Raw genomic sequence first — 18,612 nt, 5'->3', positions numbered from 1 at the left:
TCACATTTTAAATAGCAGGCATTTGTATAATCTGCCTCAGGTCTTCATCTTAATGGGTTTAAACACCTGAGGGTCCTCATACCCCGTAGGCCAGGACCTAATGGTTATATCCTACATATCCTATACTGTAAGTATAGTAGACTGCTTGTAGACATAATTAATACGCCTATACAAAACCTAAGCTACAATGACCACTACGATTTTGACTTCTTTCGACTCAGTCATTAGTGAATGACTTTGATTTCTTCTAGCAGAAGAACCAGGAAAGTTTAGGACATATTAGTATGCTATTTTGGCATAAGTTACTGAATATTCATGAGTCTGAATCCATAATTCTATTTTGTATATAAAGTAGACTATTCGCTGTCTACCTAGATCATGATGAACGTGTTTATGTTCTACATGTTCTGACTGTAAATTCACTCACTATACTGTAGGTCTATCTCAGAAACACACATTTCACCCTTTCTCAGATAGTCGAATTATAAGTAGGCTATTATAACCAGTAAGACGCCCTGAGGGCGAGAAGCGACCTCAGGTCGCGTGCATGCATCCGCCTGGGTGACTGCAGACTCCTGGGCGAGCACTGGTGCTTTGGCATGGGGTGTCAGATCAACATAATATGGAATGAATTCTGTACTAGCCAGATATGGAGCGTGTCTTGAGTGTACAGGGTTTGATGAGGTCAGATCAACATATGGAATGTCAGAACCGGTCAGCTCCATATGGAGATCTAAGGGTGGCAGCGGGGGCAGTGTCTTGAGTGTACAGGTTTGAGGTAGGACCGGGCCTTTTGCCGGCTGCCAGGCGTAGCTGCACTAATAACTTTGGGGCGGGCCCGTCTAGAGTTTGAATGGACAGGTATCAGTCAAAAGGGAGACATCGAAGAGGAAGGACTGATGGGGAAGGATCAACATATGGAATGTCAGAACAGGTCAACAGCTCCATATATGGAGATCTAAGGGTTTGAGGTCAGATGTACGGTTGCTGGCCGGCTCCATATATGCAGATCTAGGTTGGAGTCTACATGGAGTCTTCTCCATGTATCCAGGGTTTGATGAGGTCAGTGTAGTGATCTTCATATATGGAGACGGCCATATATGGAGTGTCGACCATACATGGTGGTGTGACGTGTCACGAGGTGTGGCTGACAACCATAATGGAGGCGTGATAACAGAATAGTTTACTTTAAAACAATATTTCAAAACTATCTCACCATGTCATGTGCTTTTTTTAAGCCTTTATTTAACCAGGGTCACAACTCTTTTTCAATGGGCCCTGGGACAATTTTGTCTAATGACCGCAGCTTCACACTCACACAGTTACATAAATGTCATTAATGGGTTACCTGTAAGCCTTAAAGCTGCATTGTTAACTTCAAGTCCTCCATTAAGAGCTGTCTGAATAGCAGTTACTCAACCATCAACCAGTTGAGTTGTAGGTTCAACCAAAAACAGGGCACTCGTTGAGTTTACCTACACCCATTTCCATTGAGGATCAAGATTCACAATGGAAATACGTTCTAAAGCTTTTTTGTGTTTTATCCTTTTGACAGATTATGTGCAAATATATGGTCGTATGCTAAAACATCAATCAACCCTACACTGCAGTAGTAGGGTGTTCACCGAATTTTTCAAGTGCAGGGAGGAGTGAGTCTTGCTCTTTCACGGCCCCCCCATCTCTCTCAGGCACGCACCACACACACACACACACACACACACACACACACACACACACACACACACACACACACACTTTTCTGTTGTTCCAGGAGGTTGAACTGGGGGTCTATGCGACCACTAGTGTGCACATTACATCTTACAAGGTACAGTCCTCTAACCTTTAAACCACTTAGTATAATTATAATTATTCTCACTATTCTCAAGCAATATTTGCTTTGTTTGCAATGATGTGCCCCATATAAGTGTCCATGACACTTTTATGTGTCTGCATGGGACAAAAAACAAAAGTGTCAAAGTGGTAAAAGATGCTTCCCTATATTGAAAATAAATACACAAACCTACCCTACCTTAGGCATTTTGCATTTTTATTGGCAGTATTAGTTCAAGTATTCCCTTCAAGCCCTATGTTAAAAAGATAAGCCAGTTGAATTTGTTCCACCCGTTTAGAGAATTTCAAACACTTTCACATTTGAGCCACAGCCATGCATTGTTGCAATCACATACTGTAGGAAAACAGCAAATCTACTAAATGTATAATGGCAAAAGATTTTTTTTTTACATTTAATGTGTTAATACTGTGATTAAACTGTTGCCAATAAATTGTTCTATTCTGTTCTGTTCTGTTCTGTTCTGACCTGACGTGTTTAAACAAATGGAAACTAATATATTTTTTAACAACTCACATGGCAGTCAATCTGTTAGAAACTTTCATGATGATTATTTTGTACATGGCAGGTAAAAAATCTATTTTGACAGAATGACATTAATAATGTATTGTATAATATCAAAAAGTTGCTGTCTCTTTGAAAAATAACCGGTTTCTGGTATTTTGGATGTCCCATAAAGAGAGGTGTTCCCTGGAAAAAAGTCTTTTGAACTTTCCATGGATATTTTGTGCAAAACACTCTGTGTGTGGTAATAATATGGTGTTGTTCATAACAGATTTATTGACATTTATTGCTCTTTGTACACAAACTCCCATGTAAACCGCAGAGGCAGTGGGTGGATATAAAAGCCACGGAGGCTCAGTTAGACCACCTCTCAGGATTGCACCATATCAGGTAGGCTTAACATTATTCTGTTCTCAAATCCTCATTAAACTTCGGTATATGTAGCCTACTTTACCTATTTTCATTGGGATATATACTAATCAACAGCCAACTTGCCTGGCCTGTTTTTTTACATCAGATAATGTGGACTTGTCCTTCTGAACGTCCCCAGGTGAAATAACTCTGAGTCTGATGCATTGTGAAGAACAATAGAGCTTTGAATACCTGTGACTTTTTCCACACTGATTAGGCCCACAAGCACTGTTTTAAGCACTAATGAGGGGAAAGACTAATCTTAGGTTCATGGTGAGGTGTCACCAGGGCAGTATGTTAATTTAGAAGGAGCTTAAAAAGTGGGTGTAGCTGCTTAACCTGTATATCTCTTAAATACAGCTAGAAACAGCAAAGAGCTCATTTTCTGAAAAAAGATCTCAGAGGGAGACATCATGTGTCCCCATGCTTCCGACAAGAAGAACCCTAGATTTCTAAATGAATGTGAATGTCTGACCACGGGTGATCCTTGTGAACCGTGCAAAACCATCCAGGGTTCTGACAACCCTGAATATCTGAATGAATGTGAATGTCTGACCACCGGTGATCTTTGTGAACCATGCTTGACCATCCAGGGTTCCGACAACCCAGGATATCTGAATGAATGTGAATGTCTGACCACCGGTGATCCTTGTGAACCATGCAGGACCATGACGAAAGACGACAGGGACCCAGAGGATGAGTCCAACGACATCAATGAAGGGGGTGGAGTGGAGAGTTCGAGTGAACCCAACCTCGCTCTCTCCTACAGCGGAGTCGTGAGCGAGCGGGGCCGCAACTGGGGCTGGCTGCTGTCTGGGATCATTTTTCTCAACATTCTGATCCTGGGATGTGCCTTGGTCAGCGGGACCGCCTACAAGTCCGTCAGCGTCAGCGCTGTGGACATGCAAATCTTCCTCATCATTCTCATGATCCTCACCATCATCTGGATGCTTTTCTATACCTTCTATACGTCTCGGAGAAGTCATTCTATTCTTTTCAAGGATGGCCATGCTGGACCTGTCTGGCTCAGGGGTAAGGAATCTACAGTATTAATAGGAAAGCCTCAATATGTTGATGTCTATTTTGAACTGAGCTTCATGACCATCCACATTTATTCAACATTTTCTAAGTCTATCTTCCCCCCTTTCTATTCTTGTCTTTCCAGCTGGACTTGTGCTATTTGGTGTCCTTGGTCTCCTAATGGATATTTTTAAGATAGCCAATTATGTTGGCTACCTCCATTGTGATTCTGCAGTCAAAGTGGTCTTTCCTGTAGTGCAAGTTGTGTTCATTATTGTCCAGGTAAATATGTCATACACAGACAGTTAACAGCACAATATAAGGACAGAATAGAAAACAAATCAATTTGTCTGATGGAATTTGAAAGTTGATATTGTTTTGAAATCACTCTTCAGACATACTTCCTGTGGATCCATGCCAAGGACTGTGTGCAGCTGCAATGGAACTTAACACGGTAAAACTAACCAGTGGATGATTCCCAGTCCTCATCAACATGCCTATGGTCTGATAACTGAAATTGTGGTTGTGTGTACAGTATGTATTTTTTGGCATGAATGACCAATTTCTTATTCGCTTTGTGTGTGTGTGTGTGTGTGTGTGTGTGTGTGTGTGTGTGTGTGTGTGTGTGTGTGTGTGTGTGTGTGTGTGTGTTATTCGTTACTGTTACTAGCATTAATTCATCAATCAATTCATTCATTAGTACATTTACCAGGGTACATTGTGTGTCTTTTGTTCCTCACATTATTACTCTCTCTCTCTCTCTAGCTGTGGGCTGATGCTGATGCTGGGGACAAATTTAGTCCTGTGGATGACAGCAGTCACAGAGGAGTCTGTACACCAGACAGACTATCCAGAATATTCAAACACCTCTAAACTCTCTCCTCGAAGCGTGTACTTGAACAAAGGTAAAAACAAAACAACATCATCAAACATCAAACAAAACTGCCACTGAATGTAGTCAACTGTGACTGAATACAAGACATGTCCCTCATGCTGTTGCATCTTTTCAGCGGACTACGGAGATGGCAAGTGCAAGTGCAGCTACTCTGCATGTAAGATCTTCAAGACGGCCTACTACTACCTGTACCCCTTCAACATCGAGTACTGTCTCTTTGCATCCTGCATGGCCTACGTCATGTGGAAGAACGTCGGTCGCGTCACAGAGGAGCACAGTTCTCACCATGCCAAGTTCCGCGTGAAGGATACATGCATTGGGCCCGTCGCAGGGGTTCTTATGCTAATAGCAGGTTTGGCGACCTTTGTAGTGTATGAGGTGGAAGTGGAACAGGACGACGCCGACAGGAGAGAAAATGCACTGATAATGCACTTTGTATATAACATAGTGATAATGATTCTGATGTCTGTCTCGCTTGTGGTTGGCTGCGCTGTCTACAGGCTGGACCATAGGGAACACGTGTCAGAAAAGAACCCCACACGCAGTCTGGACGTGAGCCTGCTTGTGGGAGCATCCCTGGGACAGTTCATTATCAGTTACTTCACTATTGTGGCTGTGGTGGGAACAGGAGCCAAAGGCTACTTGAATGGCCTCAACCTGGCCTGGGCTATACTGACTGTGATAGAGCTCGGCCTGCAGAACTTCTTCCTTATCGACGGCCTTCACCGCGAGCCCTTCCATGAGCCACAGCCAGTCACTGTATTTTCAAATCCTTATGTGCTGCAAGGCATCAAAGAGCTGAGCAACATTGAAGGTTCAGACATGGACACAAAGACCATGCCATGCCAAGCCCACACAGCTCACAGTCAGCATGGCCATTCGCATACTGCACACGCCCCGGAACACAAACACAAGCTGAACTGGAAGAGAAGAGTACTGAAGGAAGTCTGTGCCTTTCTGCTGCTTTCCAATATTATCGTGAGTACCGTCTCTCTCATCTTGCCTCTGTAACTATAAATTCACTGTCGTAAGATTCACAGCATAACAAATATATTGTATAAAGCAAATGCATTTTTTTTGATCAACAGCTCTGGATCATACCTTCTTTTGGTGCTCGACCCCAGTTTGACCACGACGTTGAAACCAATTTCTACAATTTCACCTTATGGTCAGCGGTTGTCAACATTGGACTTCCCTTTGGAATCTTCTATCGTATGCACTCAGTTGCCAGTCTCTTTGAGGTGTATGTAATCTCATGAAGTCTGCGTAAGCAATATATAGATTTAACAGTTTGGATATTGTCCAAAGCTGTTTTTTGTAAAAAGTAGTTTTTATTTTGAAGATAATCTGTTTTATTTTTCTTGATAAGCAGGTTGACAAATATTACTATTGTTTAATCTATGGCATTGTGTATAAGCTACACATGGCATTCACTGGCTCAGGAGGGAGAGCGGCCGGCAGGGAAGGCTCCTCCCGGTTCAACCCCCAGTTCTTCCTGGCTTTGAAGTGTCCTTGAGCGAGACACTGAATCCACACCTGTTCCCGATTGGTGCCTTGCATGGTTGCTGCATCGGTGTGTAAATATCGTAAATATAGGTGAATATATATATATATAACAGGCATCATAAAGAATGTAACACACAAGCACTTTGGAGAAATGCAGACCATTCTTTGCAAGAAGAGTACAACTACCGTATATTTAAAAAATTGTAATCATCCAGGCATCATAAACCTGTTTTTTGCACTCAGTTTACGCTTTAATATATGCTCAAAATAAAGGTAAACACTAAAAGAATGTAACTTCACAGTCCACTTTTTTGTAAGTAGCATATTATTTACTATAGTATTACAATTAAGTTTTATTTTTGTTATTGGTGACTCGTCAATTGATTGTAATTATAATGCATTATAAATCATGTGGAAAAATAAAACTACTTTATACCTGAATAGCAAGTGGTCTCCCTCTCTATGTTCTGAGGGTGTTGGCTAATTTACTCTGAGGGTGTATGGGAATTAGCTAATAAATTAGGCTACTACTTGTGTGAGGAGTTTGACACAAGTGTAAGTTAAATAAATACTAAATTCCTTGCACAACTCCCTTGTTGGCTGGTCAGTTGTCAGGTCTGGTCAAGTCAAGTCATGTTTCTTTATAGGCAATATCACATTTAAAAACAATAGCAGTTGTTCCAAACTTCCAAAGTGCTTTCCAAACAAGGACCTGATAGTCATAATAAAAGCAAGTTAAAAGCAAGTAACTCGCAGACTATAGTGAAACAGAAATAATTCTTATGACTGCCCCGGCCTCTCTGGGTTACATTTTCTAATTTCTATGACACCGTTGAACCACTTGATGGCGGTCATGTCAGCGCTTACATCGAGTTCAAGTGCACAGAGGTTTTTCATTGTGGATCCTGGGCTCAATTGAAAGTATCTCATTCAGTGGGAAATGATTACCGTAAATACCTTTTGTTTATTTTTCTATATTTTTCAGCTATGATGTAGATTTTTGTTTTATGAAGATTTATTGGACTGCAGAGGATAAGGGAGTCAAGCTATGGCCTTTTATAATCCTCAGACGGATACAACAAGGTGAACTGAAGCATCATTATTAAAGGCTACCTCTTTGATGCATTTCATTGAATTGTATTCTTTATGCTTCAGATAAAACCAGAAAAAGCACGAATACTTGTTTACATCAGGGTCCTCCATTTTCAATTTATTTAAAGAAATACAAATATATAGGCTACACATGCAAAATAGAAATAAAAATCATCAAATACACAGTTAGAAAAGAAGGGAATACGTGAGCAGAATAGAAAAATCACACCCGTGTGAAGTGAGGGGCGCTAATACAGTATATTAAAGTCTAACTCATGTTGATAATTAAAATTCTCTTTATTGTTAATGGAATTTAATGTTTGTGTTAGGGACAAGATGAAAAATGTTCCCTTCATTGTCAATGGCGTTTTTAAAACATTGAACTGTGGTTTTTAAGGAGGCTAGGGATTCACATTTCTTAATGGCTGTTGGTAGGGCGTTCCACATTTTAGTGGCATAGGATCGAAAATAATTTAATTGTTTGAGCCAAATCTGGATTGCACATGGTTGGTTGAACTCCCTCTAGTGTTGTGATCGTGGACTTCGTTGTATTTTGACAGGTACATGGGTATCTTCTGTAGCGAATGTAGACCATTGCAAGTTGCTGTACTCTGTCGTAAACCCTAAGCCATTCCAACCTATCAAAATTAGTGGGGGTGAGGTGGGTTCTGGGAGTTAGGCCAGGTCATAGTACTTGTTTTGGGATGTCTGGAGCCTTGTTTCTAGGGCCTTGTCGTCTGTGATGTCTGTGATGTCTGTGATGCTGCAGTGTCATCATCCCAAAATTGAAAATGGTTAGTTTGACATTCTGTGTATCCTGTAAACATATAAAGCATGCAACTCGAGTAGATAGCGACTAAACATAAATACACACACAAACAGATCTTGTCCATCTTATTGGCAATGTTCTGGTGTTGCTCAGACACTCGATCTCGGGTAGCCTGAGCTTCCAGGAAGATGACCACCTTCTCGAGTACTCCACTCTCCCCAGGGGCGTTCAATTCAGTGACTTCAATGATCTGAGGTTTGGATTCTATTAGAAGTGAAATAATAGGGCACAAATATTTGGAATATAATAATTTACAAAATATATGTTTTCTGTCAGGAAAGACATAATGCAATGTAAAACTATTGGTGAATGTGAATGTGTGTTTTCCCTTGTATCATGTAATCTCTATTCATTTTATGCTGAATTCCCATATGCTATGCAATTTTCCTTTCTATTCCAATAAATGATTTATCACAAAAGAATATTTTAAATCCACACTTTTGCAATTAAATTCTTTCTTACCCTCATCCACTGCCACCTGGTTTTGATTCATGTGTTCTGGGACAGATGTTTTGGACCCGGGGAGGGTAAAGAGTGAGCCATCCTTGGACACTCGTGTAAGCAGTATGGATGCCAGCATGCTCAGCACCAAGAAGATCAGGCAAGTACAGAAGTGAACTCCTATGGATTGAGGCCAAATGGTTAGTACTGGTTTCAGAGATACTGACGGTATCATTTAGATGGAAACTGATTCAAGATGTTTATACATGAGGTTTTGTGTGGGCATATATGCATTGGTGGAAAGTAACTCAAGTCATTACATGTACCCAAGTAGAGTAGTAATAGTACAATTTTGTATTTTACTTGAGTATTTCCCATTTTCACTACTTTTACTCCACTACATCTCAGATGCAAATATTGAGCTTTTACTCCTCTACAATTATTTAAAAACTTTAGTTACTATGTATTTAAATTATTAAAAAACTGAAGTGAGACAATTGTGCACACTGAGTACTTTCTACTTCTGGTACTTTAAGTACATTTTATTACCAATACTTTTGTACTTTTACTCAAGCACATTTTGAATTCCAGACTTCTATTAGTATTTCTACATGGCAGTAGACCTATTCAATGATAATTCTACTTAAAGAAAGCACTTCTTCCACCACTTCATGCACGGTATGTGGAATGTCATTACTGACGGATGACGGGACTGCATTCGCCATCTCCAGGTAGCAGGTCCTTGAGGATGATGAGAAACATGACGAAGCTGAGCACCAGAGTGACCTTGAAGGAGTTGCGCTCGCCTCCTCCCAGTGGCAGAGCGAAGCTCACGATGTCAGCAAGGATGATCAGAATGCTGGGCAGGATTAGTGTTATGAAGGGATTTACAGACTTGGTTTTCAAGGACACCTGGAAGAGAAGGTCGACAGAGGTAAGGTTTTCAGTGGTGGACAAAGAACATACAAAGTTCGTTTAGAGTATCTGTAGGCCTACTTCATTTGAGTATAGTTTGTATTTTTGGATAGCCTACTTAGCCTACTATTCATTTCACTACATTTCAACGTCATACTGTATATTGTAGCCTACCTTTGACTCCACACCAAGTACATGACTTGAGTTGAAATTACCTCTTAAAAGGACAATTTTGAAACTAGATTTTTTTTCAACCAAGGTTCATGTTTTAGGTTATTAGAGAAAGTAAAAGATGAGTGTTAAATGTTTTTCATTTGCTGCGCTTTCATTTTAACGATTTTAGCTATTTTTGACAGGGGGCGGGGGCATTCGAACATGGGGCTAAATAAGTATTTTTTGCAAAATGTTACAACGATTTCTTTATTAATATTTACTCATAATAATTATTATGTTCACAGCAAAAATGTTACATTTGGCTTATACATTTGGCTAATGGCTACCCTGCAAACCAAATACTATTGATATTATTATGTGATGAATTGCATTTGTACATGACTTTGTTATGGTCCAAAAGGTGCAGTATGACAGGAGGAGCAGTCGGCATTTTCAAATATGGCCCCCTTTGAAAAAACCTTGGACACCCCTGCGGCTTAAGCCATATTTCAATAATGAAAATCACCAAACATTTCCTTAATGCTATAGGCAGAAATAAAAAGTATATTGCTGTGGCAGGTCCTAGGTTTCACACAAGATATGATTGATCTTTGGCCATACAGCAAAATACTGTACATAACAAGTCATATCAACTTACCATGATATAACTTTTCCCATTGGCTTGATTGCCATGATATAACAGGTCTGTATCTGTAGTCAGCCACTCTCCATTATCTTCTTCCGCCGTTGGTCTGGTATGTTCCAAATTCAGTGACGTGCCACAACCTAATAAAACGTAGGCTTGTTTTAATCAGGTGTTTAGAAGTCACAATAATGCTGAAAATGGTTTGATCTAATGTACCGTTTCTCAACATTGGGTCTGGGCTCTGGGGACCCTTTGGGGTAAATGACCTCCAATACCTTTTTGACAGCGATTGGGGTACCATAGATTTAATAGCATGAGTGATTTTGCACACCTACTTGCAAGGACAGGTACGGTATACGTAGGAAAAAGATCAACATTTAATGGGTTAATATAGGTGAACATACCATTTTCCTCCCATGCTTCGATTGCAACAGGGCACTGATCTTCAGCAAACGGGTACTTGAACATGTTTATATCGCATGCCACCTCTGTGTTGATGATAACTTGGTGCTTCACAGAGCCATTACTGAGTACCAGCAGATCCCGCGAAGCATGTACTATAGTCGTTCTCACTCTATAGATAGACAATAAATCCAGCTGTTTCAGCTACACTTCACAAAGTGCATGATGATAAGTGGGAATTGATTGATATATATTTTTTAAACAAGAAAGTGGACTAAAATCAAAACAAAGAATAGAACAAAAAAAGAAGAGGACGGCGAAGTAGAAAGAAAACTGATTTTTAAAGACTTACGCATTAGTTACACGGAGTTCTGGAGTCCAGATTTTATTCACTGGCAGGACCACAGCATCATATGGGTATTTACTTTCATCCCATCCCAGTTGAGCGTCGGTCCATAGCTGTGGTATACAGTAGAATCACGATTATTCTGATTGTGACATTTTACTTTACTCTTTAGCATTATTGTAAAGTACATTACTGTACCATTGTGGCTTCCAGGCGACTATATAAGCGCCGTGTTACAGTATTCTGTTGAATAAAAGAATGAAAAAAACATTAGGCAAAATTAAGGCCTAAACATACAGTACATAGTTTGTGGGATCTTCATGTAAAATAATTATTTGTCGAGGGTTATAGCAGTAAAACAAATCATCAGTATGAAGCAATACTTACAACAGATAAAGTTTTGTAATTTATCCGTGGCACACGTATTATTTGCTTGCATTTGTCTGCCTGTGGCTGAGACATGTAGCTTTTGGCCATCAACTTTTCAGCCAGACAACGGCGTGTGCAATTTGAAGAGACATGTCCTAATGCTGAAATGACTGTAAAAATTAAGTTTCATTCAATAGACTCATGAGTTCTGAAATTCTTCTCCCCCCCCCCCCCCCCCACATTTTTCACTGCATTGAGCAACAGCAGCTTTTAAGCATGGTTTAGCCATTGTGTCATTGTAATAGACAAGACAAGATTCCACTCATTTAGATTCAAGTTACACTTACCTGCTATTGCTATAATCAGCAAGAATACACCTTTCACCATACATCTCAGCATTCTTGTAAGTTTTCCTGTTGCAAAGTAAGTTCTGAATCCATCCAGTGACTCAACTGCACATGTAAAGGCTGCAGATGTGTGGCTGATGTGCTTTACAGCATCCCTGTCCGCTCTTAAAAAGGCTCGTAGTGACGTACATGCTCATCATAGTGGCAATAGTGCACACCTGTTTACATTCACAACATGCATGCATGGATTAAGAGTTGTGCCCTGCAGGATAATAGGGGATTAAGACAATGGGGTTGGCTGTAATATGGTTTATAAAGAGAAGGTCTTTCATTAATTTTGAACATGTACCCGACCATAAGCTTGTGTAAACAGTCCAAATTACTTCAAGTGCATGTGTAATGTTCTTGAATGAGTTTATTTGTCATTAGAGGTGGGTACGCTACACTGCGTAACAAAAGGACAGTAGACCACATGCAGGAGAGCACACTGGAAGCAACAATAGAGCTATGAGTTTATTTAACTGAGGCAGACCACTTGCGTGACAAAGCCCTATATGCCTGAGGTTTCTCTCTGGGCTCAGAATGGGCACTGCCTTCTGTTCAAAGCCTCTGTTGTGACAGCTGGTTGTGGCCTTATTGTCCTTTGACTTCTCATGGCACAAAGTTAAAGGTTCTAGTTCCAGATTATGTAATGTTGCTCAATTAAATTGTTTGACAGATCTCTATACACTTTGATAACATGATAGATTAAAATAATCATTCCAGATATCTCTATATACACTTTGATAATGTGAGAGATTAAAGGGATTGTGACATAAAAAAAAAGTTTTGGAATTGTTCTTATTTTTTTAGGTTCTTTTAAGTTGTGTTCGCGAAATACTTCGCTTATGGGAGGTTTCGATCTGAGAAAGCGAGGTGCAGATATTCATTTATGAACTCACACAGGCATTTTATATGCACTGTGGGTTTAAGGCTCGTGACGCAGGCACCCAGCGCCTTAGGCGTATATAAGGCCTAGCTGCTGCGTCACAGGCCACTCGTTTTCCTTCTGCCACAGAGGTTGCATGATAACGCTAGCCAGTTATACTTTGGGCGATTCAACACTTCATAAACCGGGCGAGAGACAGGACTCAAGCTCCGTGAGGTTCCCTAGTAGTGTACTGGTTAGATTCATATCTATTTTTTAAAAGCAGAGAGAACTCTAAAGCTTTTCCTCGACGTTTAAATTAGTTTAAAACTCAGGAAACTGCTAATTTTACTACAAGCTAATTCGCGCGAGCGAAGCTACCTAGCATAGCTACTCTCACGGGCCTAACACCCGTCCCAGCTAGCTTAAACACACAGCTTTTTTCTCGACGTTAAACTGGTTTTTAATTCAGGAAAACTAGCTAATTCCAACAAGCTATCTTCCCGTTGGGAAGCTAGTTAGCCTTAGCTGCGCGGAATCACGGGCCTATTACCCGCGGCTCCGCTAGCTTATAGCTAACTTGAGAACAAAGGAACGGGTGAACCCGCTCTTTTTAAGATAGCCGTTCACTAACTGTGACGATAGCGAACAGAGGAACGGGTGAACCCGCTCTTTTAAGCTAGCCGTTCACTAAACTGTGACGATAGCGAAAAAGAAAACAAATGTCTAAGTTTGCTTCTACGAGAAGTTCGAGGGCGACAGACCCGACCCAGACCTGCCTCCTCAAAGGGAGAAGCAGGTCTGCGAAGGGCCTCCGCGCTCCATGCCTAGACAGCGGGTCGACTGGCCACCGTTAGCACGTAGCACACCAGTGCCGCGTGCTAGCGCGGCTAACAAAGACAACACTGCATCCTCCTGGGTCCCGATAGCCAGGGCCGAAACCCATGACTACGGGGCCTGGGGAGCGAAGCAGAAAATGACGACCCAGCCAAAGCAGCCAACTGAGCGGGGGAAGTTACACGCTATACGGCATATTACCGTAGAAGAGTTTCCCCCCGCTCCATTGACTAGACCGCGCCAGCTGCTAGTCAAGGCTGCCGTGGAGCCTCCCCCGAAGCGCGCAGCACACACTGTCGTGCCTAGGAGGATGGCTGACCGCAGAAAATATTTTTCTATTGTCCCGGGCTCGCGCATGCTCGCATTGTTCGACCAGGGAAGCCCTGCTATATCCCGTGCGACAACATGGAGACCGTGCCCCGCATCACTGTGTCATCACAGCACCAGCCCGACGGCCGCGCTACGCGAGCCCCAGGCTTTGCGGCCTTCCCTCTTCCCACTACTACATCCAGCAGAGAGTATAGTGGTCTCGAACCACAAACCAAACGTTTCAGTGGGAATGTACACGCAGTTCTGCCCCTGTGCAAACCCCTCAAACATGGTGAATGTGCATGATTATGTCACAAATGTGTATGTTTTTTAATTCAATAAAAAAGTAACACAAACATCTCACTCAACGCCGTTCCCCAGACCCACTGCTTCCCTCAACATTACAAGGTATGTACATTGTGAAGCTAGGTTTGTTTAGCTGTTTAGCTAACATTTAAAAGAGGTCGGGTTTAACAACCTCGTTGGATGGTCGCTGCCATCCTAGCATGCTTAGCATTACTAGTCAGGCTGCTTTCAGGGTGGACGACGGACACAGAGGACGCCCCGGGACCGCTGGCCGCTGCTCTCCTCCGCCCTACAAACGTTTCAGAGGGAATGTACATGCAGCTGCTGCCACTGTACAGAACCCCTCAAATGTTGTTAAAATGTGCATAATTATGTCACAATGTGTATGTTTTTTACTTCAAAGAGTAACACAAAAACGAAAAACACAAGAACAACTTGAAACCTGACACAAGGGCATAAGCCCATACGTGGGGATTATAACCCGCCTCTGGGACAGTTTTAAAACTGTCCCAGGCCCGGGAGGTCACGCCCAATTATTTTTTCAATTAATTGAGAAATTAACGGCCTGTCTACTGATGCCATGCCTCTACACGCCTAGGCCACTAGAGTGCACCAGAGCCTCACAGACAGAACCTTCCCCTAGAACGGGGGCTTCTCCTCTCACGGCCCATACGTGGGAAATATACGAGAGCAGGGGTCAGGACGTACCCCTGAATCTCTCCTCCCTTCAGGGGTCCGAGTTAGAGGGTAGTGGTCACGGACCTCACCCTCAAAACCGCAGACTCTAAAGACATTTCAAAGCCGAAAATTGTGCATGCTACTAGCCTCTGTACCATTTTCTGCATTTGTTGTTAATGTGTATTCTCTGTATTTTTTTTATAAAATAAAAATATACATGAAACAAAAACACGAATACGACCTGTAGGCCATAGGCCCATACGTGGGGAATAACCACGCTCTGTGACAGTATTATACTGTCACAGGCCGGGTAAACTACGCCCAATTATTTTCTCACCTCAATGAAAGAATAACGGCGTTTAATGGTAATGCCTCTACGCGCCTAGGCCACTAGAGTGCACCAGAACCTCACAGACAGAACCTTCCCAGGAGGACGGAAGGCTCCCTATCACCCGTTAAAACAGGTGTGCAAGACCCCATTTGCCACACACACCGCGGGTGCGGGACAATACAGAGGGGACGTGCACGCAGAAATGCCTCAGCACAGGCCCCTCAAAAGAGCACGATCATGTGCTTCACATTCAGCATGTGTTAATGAGATAATCGCCACAGACAGTACTGTTTAAAGCAGCTCTCATTCTCTCATCTAAAAGAAGAGAAACATTTGTCCCCATGCGCTCAAATCGCTAGAGGGCACCAAAGCCTCACGGACAGAATCCCCTGAAACAGAAGGGGCTCCCTGTTAGGTCATCAAGCTCAGTGCTGGATACTGGGAACTCCCCATGATCATGCGCACTATAGCAGAGGGCTAAAGGTTAAATAAAACCGCACACTCTCGAAGGAATCATCTTCTCGAGAGCAGACGGAGAGGATAGGGGCACATTCTAAAGGAGGAAATCGATTCCGTCCTGCAGAAAGACGCCATCTCAGAGGTCCCTGTCAACCAGTCTCTTAACGGGTTCCCCGCTATTTTCTGGTGAAAAGACAGGGGGCGGGCTTCGCCCATTCAAACCTCAGAGCCCCGACTCGATTTTGATGACTTTGGCTTCAAAATGCTGACACCGCCAGTCCTACTAAGCTTACTCCGCGAAGGGGACTGGCGCACGTTAAATGGACCTACAGAACACATACTTTCAAGGTCCAAACTACCCCCCCGCACAGGAAAAAATTCTGCGCTTCGGGTTCAAAGGGAGAGTACGAATACAACGTCCTCCCGTTCGGACTGTCCCTGAGTCCGAGAGTCTCTGTGAAGGTTACAGCCACGGCTATAAGCTCCACTATGACAACAGGACATTCGTCTAGCAGCGTGCATAGACGACTGGCTCCTGTCAACAGACTCGCCACAGGAGGCGCTGTTGCACACTCAACGAGTGCTCAACCACCTCCACTCTCTAGGGTTCCGAGTGAACCAGGAGAAGAGCGTGTTAACGCCGACACAGTCTATAGACTTCATCGGTATAACGCTGGACTCGATTTCTTTCACGGCTCGTCCGAGCCAAGAAAGAATAGAGGCGATAATACAGTCCACGGCATCATTCAAAAGGGATCGCTCGATTCCTTTTCATGCATGCCTGCGGATGGCGGGGCTTATGGCCTCGGTGGTTTACATAATACGCCTAGCCAGGCTAAAATATGAGACCTTTTCAACAGTGGATGAATGCGTTACGCATACCCATGCACCGTCGCCGCCAGAAGGTAACAGTGACGTCACAATGCGTGCTAGCACTGAAATGGTGGGCGGACAGACGAGCCCTCTCAGAAGGCGTCCCTATGGGCAGACCTCTGACCAGGAAAGTCGTCACCACAGACGCCAGCATGTCTGGCTGGGGAGCCACATTGGAGGGCACTACAGCCAGAGGACTGTGGACAGGACAACTACTGTGCTTTATAAATAAAGTTGAGTTGAGTCCTGCCACATCAATTATCTGGAGTTGATGGCGGTGTTCCTCGCACTGAGGTGCTTCGAACCGCGCATCCAAGGTTGCCACGTCCTGGTCAGGACAGACAACACGACAACGATGTGCTACATCAACAAGCAAGGGGGACTCAGGTCCCCCCGCTTGCACCAACTGGCTCAGAAACTCACGTTGCGGTGCAACGCTCGTCTCTTGTCCATTACAGCGTGCCACGTCCCGGGTGTTCTAAACACAGGAGCGGACCTGCTGTCCAGGGGAGACCTCCGATACGCAGACTGGTCACTACACCCCGAGGTAGCAAACCAGATCTGGGGCAGGTTCGGAGCGCCCGAGGTAGACTTGTTCGCCTCAGAGCAGGACACGGAATGTCCTCTCTTCTTCGCCATAAGAGGACCATCGACATTGGGACTAGACGCTCTAGCTCACCAATGGCCCAGGTCCCTTCTCTACGCCTTCCCTTCACTGAGTCTCATTCTCCATACTCTGAACAGAGTGAGGACTCAGGGTCTGACGCTACTTCTAGTAGCACCAGCCTGGGGCGTGTGGAGGACGGAGATAGCTCCCCTCCTCTACAGCCGACCATGGAAGCTCCCTCTACGAGCGGATCTCCTCACGCAGGCGAAAGGAGAGATCTTCCACCCTTGCCCCAGGGACCTAGACCTATGGGTCTGGCCCGTGAGAGGGTGATGCTGACAGAAACCGGCCTCCCTCCGAATGTTATTGCAACAATTCAGAGAGCCAGAGCCCAGTCAACAGCAATACGCTGCGAAACAGCCTGGAGCGTGTTCGGGCGGTGGTGCTTCGAACGACCTAACCAGGTTATCCCCTTCCAAGCTTCAATAGTCGACATCCTGACATTCTTGCAGGAGTTCCTGGATAGAGGTCTAGGCCTCTCTTCAGTGAAAACCCACCTGGCAGCCATCTCGGCTTGCCACGTGGGCATTGACAACCAGACGGTATGGAAACATCTGCTGGTAAAACAGTTTGTGAAGGGCGTACGCAGGGACTGTAAGGTCAACAGGCCCCTGGCCCCCTCCTGGGATCTGTCACTAGTACTCAGGGCTCTAACCAATGAGCCCTTCGAGCCACTGCAGACGGCTGACTTAAAGTTTCTTACTCTTAAGACAGCCCTCCTAGTCGCTCTGACGACCGCTAAGAGGGTCAGCGATCTACATGCACTTTCGACCACTCCAGAGTGCATGAGATTTGACGACAGGTCAACCAAGGTCACCATCAAAGCAAACCCAGCCTTCTTACCAAAGAATGCTTTCTCGGTCTGCGTACCGGTGGACCTACAGGCTTTCCACCCTCCCCCCCCTTCGCCACGGAAGAGGACAGGAGGCTGAACCGCCTTTGTCCAGTAAGAGCGCTCCGCGCCTACATGGACAGGACAGGCCCCTACAGGATAGGCCATCAATTGTTCGTATCCTGGGGTGAAAGAACCAGGGGAAAACCTGTCACCAAGGTCACTATCTCCAACTGGATAGTGCAGGCCATTCATCTGGCCTATACCACTCAAGGAATAGAGCCTCCGCTTACGCTAAGGGCTCATTCCACGAGAGGCATGGCAGCATCCTGGGCGCTCCACAGGGGCATCTCGATCCAGGACGTCTGCACAGCAGCGAGCTGGTCCTCCTCCTCGACCTTCGCCACATACTATAACCTAGATGTGGCGGTGCCTTCTATAGCGCACGCGGTCTTGGGAGCAGCCGCACCATAGGTGGACTATAATAAAGTCCACCTTACAGAGCCCCGAAGGGAAGGGGACAAAGTCCCCTCCTCCCTCTATAAACCCAGGCTACCTGGGGTAGTCTCCGCCCTACCCCAATTAGCCACTAAGTGGGACCGGGCCACAAACCTGAGGTTTGTCCCCAGCCCTTAAATTATCCCAAAGTCCTAGGACTCACTGGCTAGTTCTGGATACGGGAGTTCAT

At 44.0% G+C, this 18,612-nt stretch overlaps 2 protein-coding genes across 2 annotated transcripts; one reads left to right on the top strand and one right to left on the bottom strand.

Moving 5' to 3' along the window:
• The first annotated feature begins 2,669 nt into the window (after positions 1-2,669).
• otop2 (otopetrin 2) lies at positions 2,670-6,626 on the top strand. Its single transcript, XM_080775711.1, has 7 exons — positions 2,670-2,743; positions 3,429-3,796; positions 3,930-4,066; positions 4,180-4,238; positions 4,550-4,689; positions 4,795-5,657; positions 5,768-6,626. The coding sequence occupies exons 2-7, from the start codon at positions 3,433-3,435 to the stop codon at positions 5,936-5,938; spliced, it is 1,734 nt and encodes a 577-aa protein (XP_080631837.1). The 5' UTR covers positions 2,670-2,743; positions 3,429-3,432; the 3' UTR covers positions 5,939-6,626.
• Positions 6,627-7,714: 1,088 nt separating this feature from the next.
• On the bottom strand, positions 7,715-11,750 carry LOC308323847 (5-hydroxytryptamine receptor 3A). The gene is made up of 9 exons (XM_080775703.1): positions 11,726-11,750; positions 11,397-11,548; positions 11,208-11,252; positions 11,016-11,122; positions 10,666-10,835; positions 10,274-10,401; positions 9,249-9,459; positions 8,569-8,727; positions 7,715-8,310 (listed from the first exon to the last, which is right to left on the bottom strand). The coding sequence occupies exons 2-9, from the start codon at positions 11,484-11,486 to the stop codon at positions 8,000-8,002; spliced, it is 1,221 nt and encodes a 406-aa protein (XP_080631829.1). The 5' UTR covers positions 11,487-11,548; positions 11,726-11,750; the 3' UTR covers positions 7,715-7,999.
• Between the last annotated feature and the right edge of the window lie 6,862 nt (positions 11,751-18,612).

The sequence above is a fragment of the Protomyctophum bolini genome (assembly GCF_963924005.1).
Source record: "Protomyctophum bolini genome assembly, chromosome: 11".
Classification (NCBI taxonomy): Eukaryota; Metazoa; Chordata; class Actinopteri; order Myctophiformes; family Myctophidae; genus Protomyctophum; species Protomyctophum bolini.
Note: the sequence above shows the minus strand (reverse complement) of the source record. Positions and strands in the feature narration are given on the sequence as shown.